This window comes from Pollachius pollachius (assembly GCF_949987615.1).
Source record: "Pollachius pollachius genome assembly, chromosome: 18".
Taxonomy (NCBI): Eukaryota; Metazoa; Chordata; class Actinopteri; order Gadiformes; family Gadidae; genus Pollachius; species Pollachius pollachius.
The window spans coordinates 2,720,921-2,734,266 of record NC_136951.1 but is presented as its reverse complement, the minus strand read 5'-3'; the positions used below and the strand labels follow the sequence as shown (position 1 = coordinate 2,734,266).

The following is a 13,346-nucleotide window of genomic DNA, read 5'->3' as shown; positions in this document are numbered from 1 at the left end:
TTGTAACATTTACCCATAATATGCTCATCCATTACTTCATCAACACACTCATCCGTATTGAGCTATTGCTTTAATATCAATGATAAATAGTAAATATTAATGATAAATATATATTGAAAAACATTGCGCAGTCTCAGCTAAACACCAGATTTCATACACAGATGCTGGCAGCCCTTTCACTGGCACTTTGGGGGATATTATCCGTCCATTTAGTTCTTCGGATTTGAAGCAGCAGCAAAAATGTAATCAATACAGTTTTATTCTTTGTACATATTTTCCACCCTATACAATACCATTTAGACTATATTATAACCTGAGAAGAACATGCATTTTTAGAAAGTTTGTGCTTTGAAATCCTGTGTCGTCACCCGAGTTTCATGATATAAATGAGAGGATTCTGAATATTTATAATAATTCAAATGAGAAATACATTAATAAGTAAATGTTTTTTATGTATGAGATTACAGGTAAACTTGCCCCTCTGGTCTTACATATTCTAAGTCAATATAATTTGAAGGAAATTGAATCATTTAAATGAAGGACTGTTTTTCGTTTTCTTTGGGGAATATGTTTTCTTTTAATGATCATATGGATATAGAAACACAGAGTGAGGCCCTTACATTGCTGCAGTTGTTGTGCATGGAGAGAAATAGTAGAAATACTAAATAAAGATGGAAATCAGCAGTTAGCATGAGATCGCAGAGGGATTGTCGCTTCAGGTTCGTGCATTAGATATGAGAGGCAGAGAATACGCAGATTATATTAAAATATGTTGGAATTGCATGATGCCAGTGAGAGGGTTCCCATATTAAAACAGCAGATCAGGAAAAAGCATGAACAAAAAATACAAAGAAACAAAGAAATCCCAAAGCATTCACTTCTCCCTCCGTTTCAGTTTGTCATAGCATAGGGGATCAGAGATTGCATTGAAGGGAATGTTACCAAGAGCCACAGCACCAGTGAGGAGAGAGAGAGACAGAAAGAGAGGGAGGGCCACACGATAGAGAAAAGAAAGAAGGCTCAGTATTTCAGCCGAGCACATTAAACAATGCACAGCCAGCTTACGGAGGCAAAAAGCAGGGCTTTTTTTGTTTTCCATTTTCAAAGTACAACTGCATGCAAAGCATTCCCATTTAAAATCATTGCAAAAATGAGGTATACGTTTTTTTTTGTCCCAAATCATTTTGAGTTATTTCTATATAAATAAATAATGATTAAGCCACCCACCCCCCACAAAAGAAATAACGTTATAAAATGACATACATATCTACAATTAGTAATAAATTATGATTGTTAAATACTTAAGGCATCTCAACTGATAACACCCTGTGTAAACTAACAAAACATCCCCACTGACTCGACCGCGAGGAGGCTGTGTCCATGGCAGTGCACCGGACAGGAGGACATATGCCTGCCGTAATCAGCGCTAATCTAAACCTCCTTTGTCCACAAAGCTTTTAAGGGTCTGGGATGGGGGGGAAATCCCAGATCCTCCTAACTTTATGCCCACGGTGGTTACCGTGCTGAAGAAGGAACACTAGAGGTTTACTTTACCTTCATCCAAATAGATCACAAATAAGCATGCTCATATTTAACCATGCATTTGAAAGAGCTTTTTGTTTTGCCATTTCCTTCTGCCGTGTGCACTGTAAAGAGACCCCTTCCTCCGTCACACATTCTATAATTTTTTTCCTAGCATTACAGCATAGCAACCAGCATAACGACCATAACGAGGGGAGCCCTGCTACAGAACACAGCACAACACAATAAACCCAGAGCGTGTCACTGTTTCCTTCTGCACGTTCCTCTCTACCTAACAATACTTATACCATCCTCCAATGCAATACGTAGGAAAAGAAAACGGTTCTTTGCTATATTTATAATCACATGTGCTTGTTATTGATAGGCAATAAAGGTTAACATCACATGGGTTTCCATCGCTGCTACCAACAGTAGACGTGAATGAACACAAGCTACAAGTTCTGTTTGAACACGGCCACCAACCTCGGGCACATTAGTTTTTTCCATTTTTTTTGTCGATAAGATAGTCACAGCTCAGAAACTGTCATGCTCAGATTAGTCTGTAGCATTCCTTTGAAAACGAAAAACACAAAGATCACCACCATGTCAACAACAGATAACATGCAGTCCAGCACACTGCTTGAACCAGAGAATGCGTGCCAGAACTGTACCAAGGCAGTTCAATGTAGCTCTACCTACACCGCCCTACACCTCGCTGAAGGGTGTGACGGGGCCAGGCCAGGCCCTACATGGAGGATATTTGAACTTTTATTATTTTTTCATGGTTTCCCTTATTTGGCTTTGAATTGTATAAACACTTCAGCGGCCATGTTTGTAGTCTAACTAAAGTAAACTCTTTGCGATTGAAGTCTTGAAACACTCAAATCTCTCTCTCACACTCACCCACAAAAACATTTATGAAAATCGCACAACATGGGAAGAGCACTCATTTAACCTGAGCATCAGGTCAAGCTACACCATAATACAAAAAAATATTTGGGTAACAGACTTTTCTAATGTGTATCTTAGCCTCTAACACACACACACACACCACACACACACACACACACAGACACACACAATACATCACAGGCTTCACAGCGGTTATGTCACATGACCCTTTGGGTTGCAAGATACACGTACGGTTGTATTGCAAAACGTAGAAACAGTGTGTTGGTTTGTTCCTCCAACAAAGCATAGGACTACCGGATACAACTATATGGGCAACGCCACACCATCACCACCACACAACCACAAATGAACCATGAGGCGACGTATGGCAGAGGGGCGTTTCCTATTCATTGTGTGGCCGAACACACATTTTGACTGAATACACTTGAGGAAATAAAGAAATCCAAGGAATCCAACAAGTATAAAGTAGACAGCAGTGAGTAGAAGTACTAGTTTTTCCTTCAATTTGTTGGAATTGGACCATGGCTTAAGGAACATGCTACACCGCCCAGGCTACCTAGACTACAAGAACACACCACCAACAACCAGCAAGCTAGGAGTAAACCCTGGGTACATTAGAGTCAGTCTGTCCCCCCCCCCCCCCCCCCCCCCCCCCCCCCCCCACACACACACACACACACACACACACACACACACACACACACACACACACACACACACACACTCTTGTGCAGTTAGTAATCGTGGCTTGGCTCAGTAACGCATGAGTCAGTGGGTGGGGGTTTAAGTCACGTGAAGGTCTGGACACATTTGGCAAAGCACCCATAAGGTGGGGAAAGTGTGTGTGTGTGGGGGGGGGGAAACTGCAAGGGGTGGAAGTCAATCTCGGGGTGTTTAGCCGGCATGTACTGTAGATGTTGAGCCTCATGCTTATCAGCTTTCGGGGTGCAGCTGTGTCTCAATGTCCACTCTGCAGATGGGACACTTCCTGCTGGTGGCCAGCCACTGGTCCACGCAGCCCTGGTGGAAGAGATGCATGCAGGGGAGCCGCCTGCAGGGGGAGACAAAAGGAGGCTGCGGCTTCAGCTCATTGACTCATGGATTGGCTGAATTGACTGACAGAGGGGAGTATAGATACTTAATGCCTACAAGTATTTGCCATTCAACATGAAGAGCCTTTACATGCATAGCAGTTAGTTAGTAGTAGTCGATTTTTTACATATAGCCATATTCCAAAAATATTACAGCAGGACCATAAGAAAAATATTAAAACAGATGAAGATGCCCAGATATGTTCACATCATCGCACCCTCAATCAAGAAAGTCATCAAACGGATGCATTAGGCGTATGGATTTTGTTTTATGAATGATGTGGGTCTTACCTAACATCCTCAGCCTCTTCCAGCATGGACAAGCAGATTGTGCACTTCTCATCCACATCTGTCTCCTTCTCCTCCTCCTCCTCCTCTCCCATCTTCCATTCTAGAGGCTTCCTCTGTTGATGCACCACATCACCCACAGAGGGTTAAATGCTGGGGGTTTACCTCACAGACTGCACAGGTGCGCTGATGAATTAACCAGTATTTAATGTATTAGCAGTGAGTCCTACCTTCTTGTATTTGTGGGGGAAGGTGAATCTCTCGATGGTTGTATGTATTGCTCCTCTGCTCAAACTACCCAGTCGGTCCTCCAGCTGCAACAGTTCCTGAGCGAAACATCGACACAATGTTTAGAATAGAATATATATCATATATTAGTTCATGCAACTATTTTTGGCACTCGGCCTATGGCCTCGTACCTGAATGGTTATTCAGTATAACAGCACACCTCTCTCGTGACCTTGCTTTTAGATCATTTATTTGTCCCCACCAACACAGATAGTGTTGTACTGCTATTCAACTATTTGTTTAGGTCTACACAGGCCACCTGCTTTGTATCATGGCCCCTTTATTGTGCAACAAGTGAAAAAAGAGTGTGCTGAGGGTCGCTTGATGGCCGATGTCAGAGTCCGATGAGTTAGTGGCATACGATCTCAAGATCAGCTCTCAGAGTGCAACGTGTCCAATCGAATAACTTGGTAGGAACAAACGTCTGCATCATAGCAAATAACCCAACAGAATGGGACAGGGTAGAGTGATGTGGCAGCAGAAACACAGCTTATTTTATCCACTACGTTCAAAAGTTTGGAATCACCGAGACAATTTGAGGTTTTCCATGAAAATTCACTCAAAACAGTTATCAGCTGTGCTAACATAATAGCACCGGGGTTTTTTTAATCATCAATTAACCTTTTAACATGATTAGCTAAACAATGTACCATTAAATCACAGGAGTGATGGTTTCTGGAAATGGGCCTCTTTAAAACTATGTAGATATTCCATTAAAAATAAGCTGCTTCCAGCTAGAATAGTCATGTACCACATTAACTATGTCTAGACTGTATTTCTGATTCACTTAATGTTATCTTCATTGGAAAAAAGACTGCTTTTCTCTGAAAGAAAATAAGGACATTTCTAAATGACCCCAAACTTTTGAACAGTAATGTACAGTATATATAATGTCTATTATAGGTATCATCCAAAAAATTAATGATAATATGTAACAATAGCCTCCATGGCATTACGCTGGTCTAGGTTAATTAACTAATTGTCTCTGAAAGCTAACTGTACCTCATAGCTCTCCCGCACAGCAGTGGCGTGGCGTGAAGGGTTTAGGCCCTGCAGGGCCAGAAGGTGGAGCTGGGGGTACGGGTAACTCCGGATCTCATGCACCACCTGAGAAGAGACATCAACACTTAACCTCAACCACAACTGGGGAATGGAAAATATATCATTGAATAATTGAATGTATTTAACCCCCTACCACTTGTGCAGAAGTTGAGTTCCTGGTGAAGTGGTGCATTCTGGGAGTGGCCAGGTAGTGCTGATAGTGCTGTGGAAGCTGCTGGAGCTGGTACTGATGGTGGGCCGAGAGGCCGGCGTCTACGCTTAGATCCCTGCCAGGGCAACGACCAATGTTCAATTAACGACCAACCACAATATCATACATACCGGTGTGCTCACACACTCACCAGTCTGCTTTCTTTACATACCAGAGCATGGGGAGTAGACTCCACTAGTGAAGATAAGTGCACTACTCTGAGGCTTTAGAAACCTCTAAAACATATCGCCACAATCAACATTAACTCAATTAAACTAGGATGTCTCCTCAATTTGGGTGCTTGTCTCAATCCACTCCTCAACCCTATGTCACTGCCAGCCAGGCAGAGAGCTACAGGAGGTGGGTGAGATGGGGGTATCTGCCCGGATACTCACCAGTCTGTGCCCTCAGCAAGGTAGCGTGGCTGCTGGCCCACGGGCTGAGGAACATGGAGCCCTGGGGCGTACTCATAGCCAGGGCGTAAACGCTGATGGATCAGAGGAACTCGCTCTTGGGCTCTTCTGTAATGGGAGCGCCGAACGATAAGTAATGATTTATATAGAAAGGAGATGGAACTCATCTCACTGATAGAATAAACCCTCTTCACAGAGGGGTTATTTTCACATTGACCATTGCTAGTGCTTCAACACACACAACACAAAGACTGTGGGGGATGGGATGTACTGGATCATCATCTCACAATATAGAGTCTAGATAGTAAGGAGGTAATGCAAGTTTGTATTTTTATGGTTGTCATGTAATGTGCGAAGTAGACGTTTGGATAGAGTAATAATACAAATACTAAGATAGAAATTAGTTGAATTGGTGCAGCTTCAGCCAAAGGTATAATCCTATTTACCACACCTTTTCCTTCAATGATGCCTCTGAACAGTGTATTTTAGAGGTAGTTAATAAAAAGTGTACTTTTACATAGAAACAAGAAACTCATATTTGCACAGTAAATCCATTCAACACCAGAATCAGGCCGTTCCTTGGAAAGACTACTGGGTGGTGACACAGTGGTCCTGTGTATATATATGGGTAGAGCAAGGAAGTAATGCCGCAAGGGTTAGGGTTTGATTTCCACTAGGGCTACTCAGGCTAAGAAAATAATGCATTAATGGTTTGGCAAGATGCTTTGGATAAAAGCATCCACCAAAGGCATATGCATAGTAATACTGTCCCATTAGGGATTCCCCATGAACCAGTGACTCCATTAACGCTGCGTTCACACTGCACGCAGAATCTCATTGACTTAACATGGGCCGCTCTCGAAATGCATTGTGGGTCTGTCTGTTCTGTCGGCTCCGTTGCATGTGTCAAAAAGTTGAGAAATGTTCAACTTTTCAGGCAGCGACGGATCCGTCTGGCAATCAGATCGCGTTAGCAAATATACTTAAATACACTGTCCAACGAAATCTCCTTTGTAATAAAAACCCGGGAAAACACATGGATATGTAAAAGAAATATCTGTGGACGGACGTGTGTAATGTGACCGTGGCGTAACCCCTTCTGACAGGTGGTACCTGTAGTGGGGGAGGATCCGGCGGTCCTGGGTGTCCAGTAGCTGCTGCTGCTGGATGAGGTATTGCTGCTGTAAAGCCTGAGGTAGGAAGGAGGGCCCGGACGCATCCTGGAATGTGGCCGGAGGAGGGGGTGGAGGTGGCGGTACTGTCGCGGCCGTCAAGGTGGTGAGGGTCTGGTGGTGCGCCGCCGTCAGGCGGGGCTGGCCGCCGTGTCCCAGGGGGAACTCGGCAGGGACGGCAGCCTGCGGGGCCCCAAGGTGGATGTGTCGGCAAGAAGGGGCATGACTTTGTTGGTGTCGGGACAGCTGTGAGCCTAGAGGAGACAGATTGAAGCAAGATGTCATTTCCATGGCTGCATAAAGCAGATCCCAACCACAAAATGGACAAAAAGAACAGACAAACATACAGGGTGGACTAAGAAACACAAAAAAGCTCTTTATTTAATTCTTTATTTAAGACATATGCAATAGACAATAGGTATAAGATAGAATAGCACATGCATCACATTAACGACATGAAGGACACAAACAAACAGCAACAAAGACGGACACATGAGACAGGTGGCAGACACACAAGAGAACCAGAAGATTCACCCCGTAAATCCATGGGTCTGTTTGGAGGAGGTCCGAGAGGGAGTAAAGACCCTGGGTGAGTGTCGTGGTGTGTCTATAGTCGGCCAATAAAAGAAACGCTGGTGCTACGGGTTACACAGAATCATCCTAGTCCTACAGCGCCTTGTACCAGGGATACTTTAACTTCATCTGTTCAGTATTGAGATTAATCAATAGTGAGAGCGAATACCCATATGCTGCTCAATGAAATAAATGTACATTTAACATGCATGAGTAAGTATTGCAATGGCCTTTTTGTACTTTAATGGAAAGGATGGGAAAATAAAGTAGGTTAGATAGAAGGAAATGCATCATAGACCTGGAACACTACATGGAATGTTACGGGGTTAGCCTAATAGAGCCACCAATCCATTAGTCTTATGCACACTATGTTAAATAAATACTGGCTATGATACCATTGTGAAAGTTGCCCACATAGACGTAACATGAATATCTTGTATAAAGCAGCCATTTCCTCTAGCATTGCTTATCTCGTTAAGCAAAGGCTCATGTAGTAAATCCTCTCCTCTGAACACATGCCCCAGGTCAAGGCTATTTGGTTTATTTCTATAACCCATTACGGTTAGTCTTAGAAGGACTTCACCTTCACAGGCCTAAATCACCCCCCCCACACACACACTGCAAACCCAAATGCCTCAGAAAGGGTCAAGAACAATATAACTCAAAAACAAAATATTTAAAGAAGGAAGACAATTGAATCATCCTTCTGAGGGTGTCTGGGAGCAAAAAAAAAATAATTGTAAGGAGAGATCTCCAAGGTCTATGAAGGCACACACACCCCTGGAAATACCCTTCTCCATTACTTGAATCTGAGGTTAGGGGACACCAGAGAGATGGCATTGCCAAGGAAGAGAATAGAACAGAGTGGAGCGTGAATGGGTGTGGAGGGGAGGGAGGAGAAGACAGCTGCGACCCTCTTATAGACCTCCAGCTGTCTGCTTTAAGAAACGGACACCGCTCGGAGGACCCACCCACTGGGAGAAACCAAGACCAGGGAGTTCAGAGAACGGGATCCCCTATTGATCCAGCTCTATAGTGGCGCCCTTTCGGCCGATAGAATGAGGCCTTCTGTTTCCTGTACTGTACGTCTTTGTCTGGGCGGGTTATTGGGCTGAGTTATTGTGTGTGTTGGTTGGAAATAATGTAATAGGGCTCTGTTCGTTTTGTAGTTCTTGTTCCAACACATACAAAAGGTATGGCTTGCAACTGCTAAAACCATGTTAGATTTTGGTTTATGTTTTTGACAGAGGATAAATGTTGATTTCTCCCAGGAAGAGTACCATTAAGTGCTGATAGAAATATTAAAAGAAAAACACTGTCCCTTCACTCCCAGGGACAGTTCAATTATGTTCACAGAATAGAGCATTACCAGAAAACGTTGGAACGTTAATATTGAGAACTGGATCCTTTACTTAATGGAGAATGGGCTGGTGTAATAGGATAAAGGAAGATAGAAAGTGGAAATCTTATTCCATACATCACTGCAGCAGTCTGACATCACACCCCCTACCATATCTCCCTCCCTCATCGGTTTCCTCCTTCCATTACTGAAGCTTCCTCATCAAACCCTCCCCCCTTATCTGCTGACAAGTGGGCGTCCTTCACAGCATAGTCAAGGACATTTCTGATGTCAAATCTTGTTCCATATTTAAATGGTGGGACCTTGGTCATGAGAAGACCTGTATGGTTTGTGCTGTTGAGAAAGATGGAAGGAAACAATTCCCATTAACCACTTTAGTGCAAAGCGGATTACATGTTATGTTTGATTTTAAATATGAATCAACATCAGGACTTCCTAGCATTAGAAATACCTTGAGTAAGATGGTAAATGCATTTGATGTGCTAAGAATTATTTATTTTGATTTCACAGGGAATTTGAGGACATTGCAATTATTGCAAAATCCATTTCAATTTGAAAACCCATTTTAAACAATCAAACTGGGGTGGTTGAACCTGATGTAATATGGCAATGTTAGATTAGACTAAGACTAAAACTATTCAATAGTTCAAACTGATATTTTTATTTTGATGAATTAGATTACAGATAAGAAAATCTTTAGATGAGGTTGAAAACAGGAGAACTTGAAGGTATGCTTAAAAATCTAATATTTGATAGGAACAATCGAATGATAACATGGACACACTTATGCCATTAGGAAATTAAATTCCTTATGAGCATATGCTGCTATATCAATATATAGTTTAAGAGGATTTTCACCAAAGCATATGGTGTATACATTTTATTTTCATTAAATCCAAGGTGTGAAAGAGCACATGAAGAAGAGAACCAAGAACTTAACATGAGCAAAAGAGGGATGAATGCAAATTGATCAAATGGTAAAAGCGTACCAAACAAACAATAAGTAGGGATAACTAGAGAATAATTAGAATAATTGAAGGAAAAAGAGGAAATGAGGAAAAGTGATTGTTAAGTTCTGACTCCATGTGTTAAACTAAGAAGACACATTTTGGTTAACCATTAACTAGGAGCAAAGCATTTTCACTAACCCCCGGCCCAAAATAATGAATAAAAGCTCGAAATGGGAGCCATGATGAGGACAAATATAGTGTGTGTGTGTGTGTGTGTGTGTGTGTGTGTGTGTGTGTGTGTGTGTGTGTGTGTGTGTGTGTGTGTGTGTGTGTGTGTGTGGGGGGGGGGGGGGGGGGGGGGGGGCACACACAATGAAATCAGCAAAGGGCACACTGAAAGTTAGATAAACACTAGAATCTTTATTGGAAAATATGAGTATAAATGGCACTGTATGATAATACTAATAGAATTTCATGCAAATTAGGTGTAAAGAGGCAAAGCTGCCATCATGCTTTCTTTAGGGTTAACAGGAGAAGCAGCAACCAATGGGTAGATTTGTATGCTTACAGCATATTCAGTACAGCAGGGACATTACTACAAATAGATTACATTCAAATCTCTGGTAAAAAATAATGATCATGCATTAGGATCTAATACAAGAACATGGGTAGAAAAACCACAACCAAAGAATACAAAACAAGAGAACACATTTTATATTCTACAAGGAATTCTACAGCAGTGCAGGATCTACAACATCCCTGTAAAATGGATAGCAGTCTGAGGGTGTTGTAGGAAGAGGAGAGATTGAGAATGATAGTGTACCAAAAGCGGGGAGGGGTTTTACTACAATGGAGAGCATGAAAGAAGCTCAAGCCAATTGGATTGGGATCAGTTAAATGGATTAAAATAAAAACGTGTCTACACACAAGGAAGAGTGTTAGATTGTGATAAACAAGACACAGGTGCAGTGGATAATTCAAAGGGGAATACGACAATAGCACCCAACTTACAGTGGTGGCTAGGTGGCACTAAGGCCATCAGGTGATTTTCATTGGTTAAGTAATTGTGTGTAGTGATTGAACTACCGAAACGTAAGAATGTATTAAATAGAAAAGGCACAATGCACCTTATACTTATTGCATTGTGCCCTTTGCCCCAATTTAGTGCTACTAGCAGTGAAACACTAAATAAGTTTGATTCCAGCAGGGCTGTAATCAAACCTGGGAGATCAAAACTATCCACTTTACAGGCATTTACAGCAGAATGTAGTCTACCCACACTGATTGGGAGAAACAAAAAATTCACAATTACATTCTGTAGTATAAGGCTAAACGCTGAAATGGGTTATTTACTAAAGAGCAACATGACAGCTTCAATAAAGACAAACTGTTGTACAGAATGTTATTCTTTAGTCACACAGAAGGATACTTATGAGTGGGAACTCAGCTTTAATGCCAATGTCGTCTTCAGATGGAAAGAGGAAATGAGGAAGAAGGGGTTCACAATACAGCTAGATGCAGAGAACAGGCAGGGGCTACGGCAGACAGCGGCAGATGATCAGCAGATGATCGTTAGCTACAGAATGGAGGAGGGGGACAAAGGGCTGAGAAATGCAGAATGTAGCGCCAGCCTCGATACTATGGAGCAGGAAAAAGAACACAAATAAAAGCACAATGAAATCATTGGTGCTAGTGCATGTAGTAGTTATTATTTAATCATCACACAGGCGGGTCCTGCTGCAGTGAAGGGTGTGGAATATCTTTGGCCAATCAAAATGGCATGTTTTAGTTCTCATAGGCAGAAACAAATCAGACTAAATCGGAGCATGTCGGTCATTGCAGGGCAACTCCTTATACAAAGTACCATGTTTTTGGAGTGAAGTGACTACAATCACAAAGGGAACTCGCAAACAGTCAGTCTTGGGACAAGATTAATATGCAAGCTCATGGTTTATTTGCTCTGGCATATTTGCCCCCCCCCTCTTGATGTTCAGACGGATTCCCAGCCTACCTTTCTCGGCTCGGGCCAATCACAACAGTATATTTAATCTGGGGAGGGTTTGATACGATTACTGTATAAAGAGCCATGTAGGAGCAGCGTTGAGGCATCAGAATCGTAAACAATCAATCATAAACCACAGACATATCACACGTTTCGTTGCCAGTTCTGTCAAATTACTTTTCGGTCTGCGCCCGTGGATAATGCCCTTTCGAAATCGAAAATGAACCGCATTAGCGAATGGTCTGGAGATGTCAGGATAGCCACCAGTAAACTCATCATGCAAACACGAACACTGATGTCCACTCGCTGGGCCGGATCAGAGAGCGGAGACAACACGTTAGCGTACAAGAACTGAGGCTCATTTCTATAAATTAATTTACAGTTCAGTTGTTTCATTGAATGCAGTTCGTGCTGAATGAATGTTTACGTCGCACCAGAACGTGAAGACACCAAACAACGGCCCGAATTCGCGTGTGTGACGCCTGCGCACAGCAGCTGAGCGTAGACGGGCTCGAGCAGCCGTTTGACTTTGACAGGTGCGATGGTTTAGTGGTTAATGAGCCCGACGTTAATGAGCCCAACGACGTGGCGGCCTACTAATAAACATACGGCTGGGATTTTATAAACACATCACAAGCGTGTACCACCGGTTTAAGTCGCGGCGGTTCCGTTGTGTTGACGTTAACGTTAGCAGTACGGCTAATGTCCGTGCTAGCCACACGCTGTGTATATTCGCTTTAATTTGCTAGCAGGTGTAAACTAGCGATGGATGAAATCCATCAATATACCTGGAAAAACCTCCCAGAGAAATACGGTTGTAGTAAATATAAAAATACATCACCATACCTCTGGTTCTAACCGAGCCGAAGACGGGGAGAACTAAATATCCAACGTGTACCAACACCATCCTGGGTCCTTTGTTGTGTCCGTGCTGGTAGACAGCTGGTCCGGGGAAATAGTCCCTTTAATCTGAGCGCATTCACACAACACAGTGCTCAAAGACAAAGAAGCAACCGACCAATCAGCGAAGACATTTCCGTAAAACCTTCGCGCTTCGGCACCCTGTTTAGCCAATAGGCGCCGAGACATTATGCCGGTCTGCATTTCACGAGGAGGCGGAGGTGTCTGAGTTTGTGAACAGCCCCCCAGGTCAATCAAAGCCCCGGTCTCAGCGGTTTGGTGAGAAGACATCTGTCAACGCTGAGGTTATATATGTAGTACAACGAATATCCATGATCAACCCATCATACTATGTAATATCCCTGCAGGTTAGATTTAGCCTCGTAATTATTAATGTTAAAACGTTTCATGGATGTTGTCCGTCCTGAGAAATCGTCGTGGCCCATGACTGACAGAAGGAGAGCGGAGCGACAGATGGTCTAGATAAAGAGGGTTACCATGTCTCTGTCCTGTGGTCTGGATAAAGAGGGTTACCAAACTTACCATGTATCTCTATGCGACCATTCCCTTGCTAAACCTGGGGTATATATGCTGTTTCTACTAGTAGTAGTAGTACTCATTCGA

The 13,346-nt window shown here is 42.8% G+C and overlaps 1 protein-coding gene across 1 annotated transcript; it reads right to left on the bottom strand.

Moving 5' to 3' along the window:
* Positions 1 to 3,186: 3,186 nt before the first annotated feature.
* On the bottom strand, positions 3,187 to 12,735 carry LOC307089422 (E3 ubiquitin-protein ligase ARK2C-like). The gene is made up of 8 exons (XM_079755706.1): positions 12,669 to 12,735; positions 6,879 to 7,191; positions 5,748 to 5,873; positions 5,296 to 5,428; positions 5,103 to 5,207; positions 4,043 to 4,138; positions 3,816 to 3,928; positions 3,187 to 3,484 (listed from the first exon to the last, which is right to left on the bottom strand). Exons 1-8 carry the CDS (start codon positions 12,727 to 12,729, stop codon positions 3,367 to 3,369), a joined length of 1,065 nt encoding a protein of 354 aa, XP_079611832.1. The 5' UTR covers positions 12,730 to 12,735; the 3' UTR covers positions 3,187 to 3,366.
* Between the last annotated feature and the right edge of the window lie 611 nt (positions 12,736 to 13,346).

What these genes read in the sequence shown, in the direction of transcription:
- LOC307089422 (XM_079755706.1), bottom strand. Translation starts at nt 12,729, where the DNA reads ATGGTGTTGGTACACGTTGGATATTTAGTTCTCCCCGTCTTCGGCTCG. An exon ending in CGGCTCGGTTAGAACCAGAG is followed by an intron (nt 7,192 to 12,668) that starts GTATGGTGATGT and finishes TGTCTCCTCTAG; the next exon opens with GCTCACAGCTGTCCCGACAC. An exon ending in CTGTGCGGGAGAGCTATGAG is followed by an intron (nt 4,139 to 5,102) that starts GTACAGTTAGCT and finishes TGTTTCGCTCAG; the next exon opens with GAACTGTTGCAGCTGGAGGA.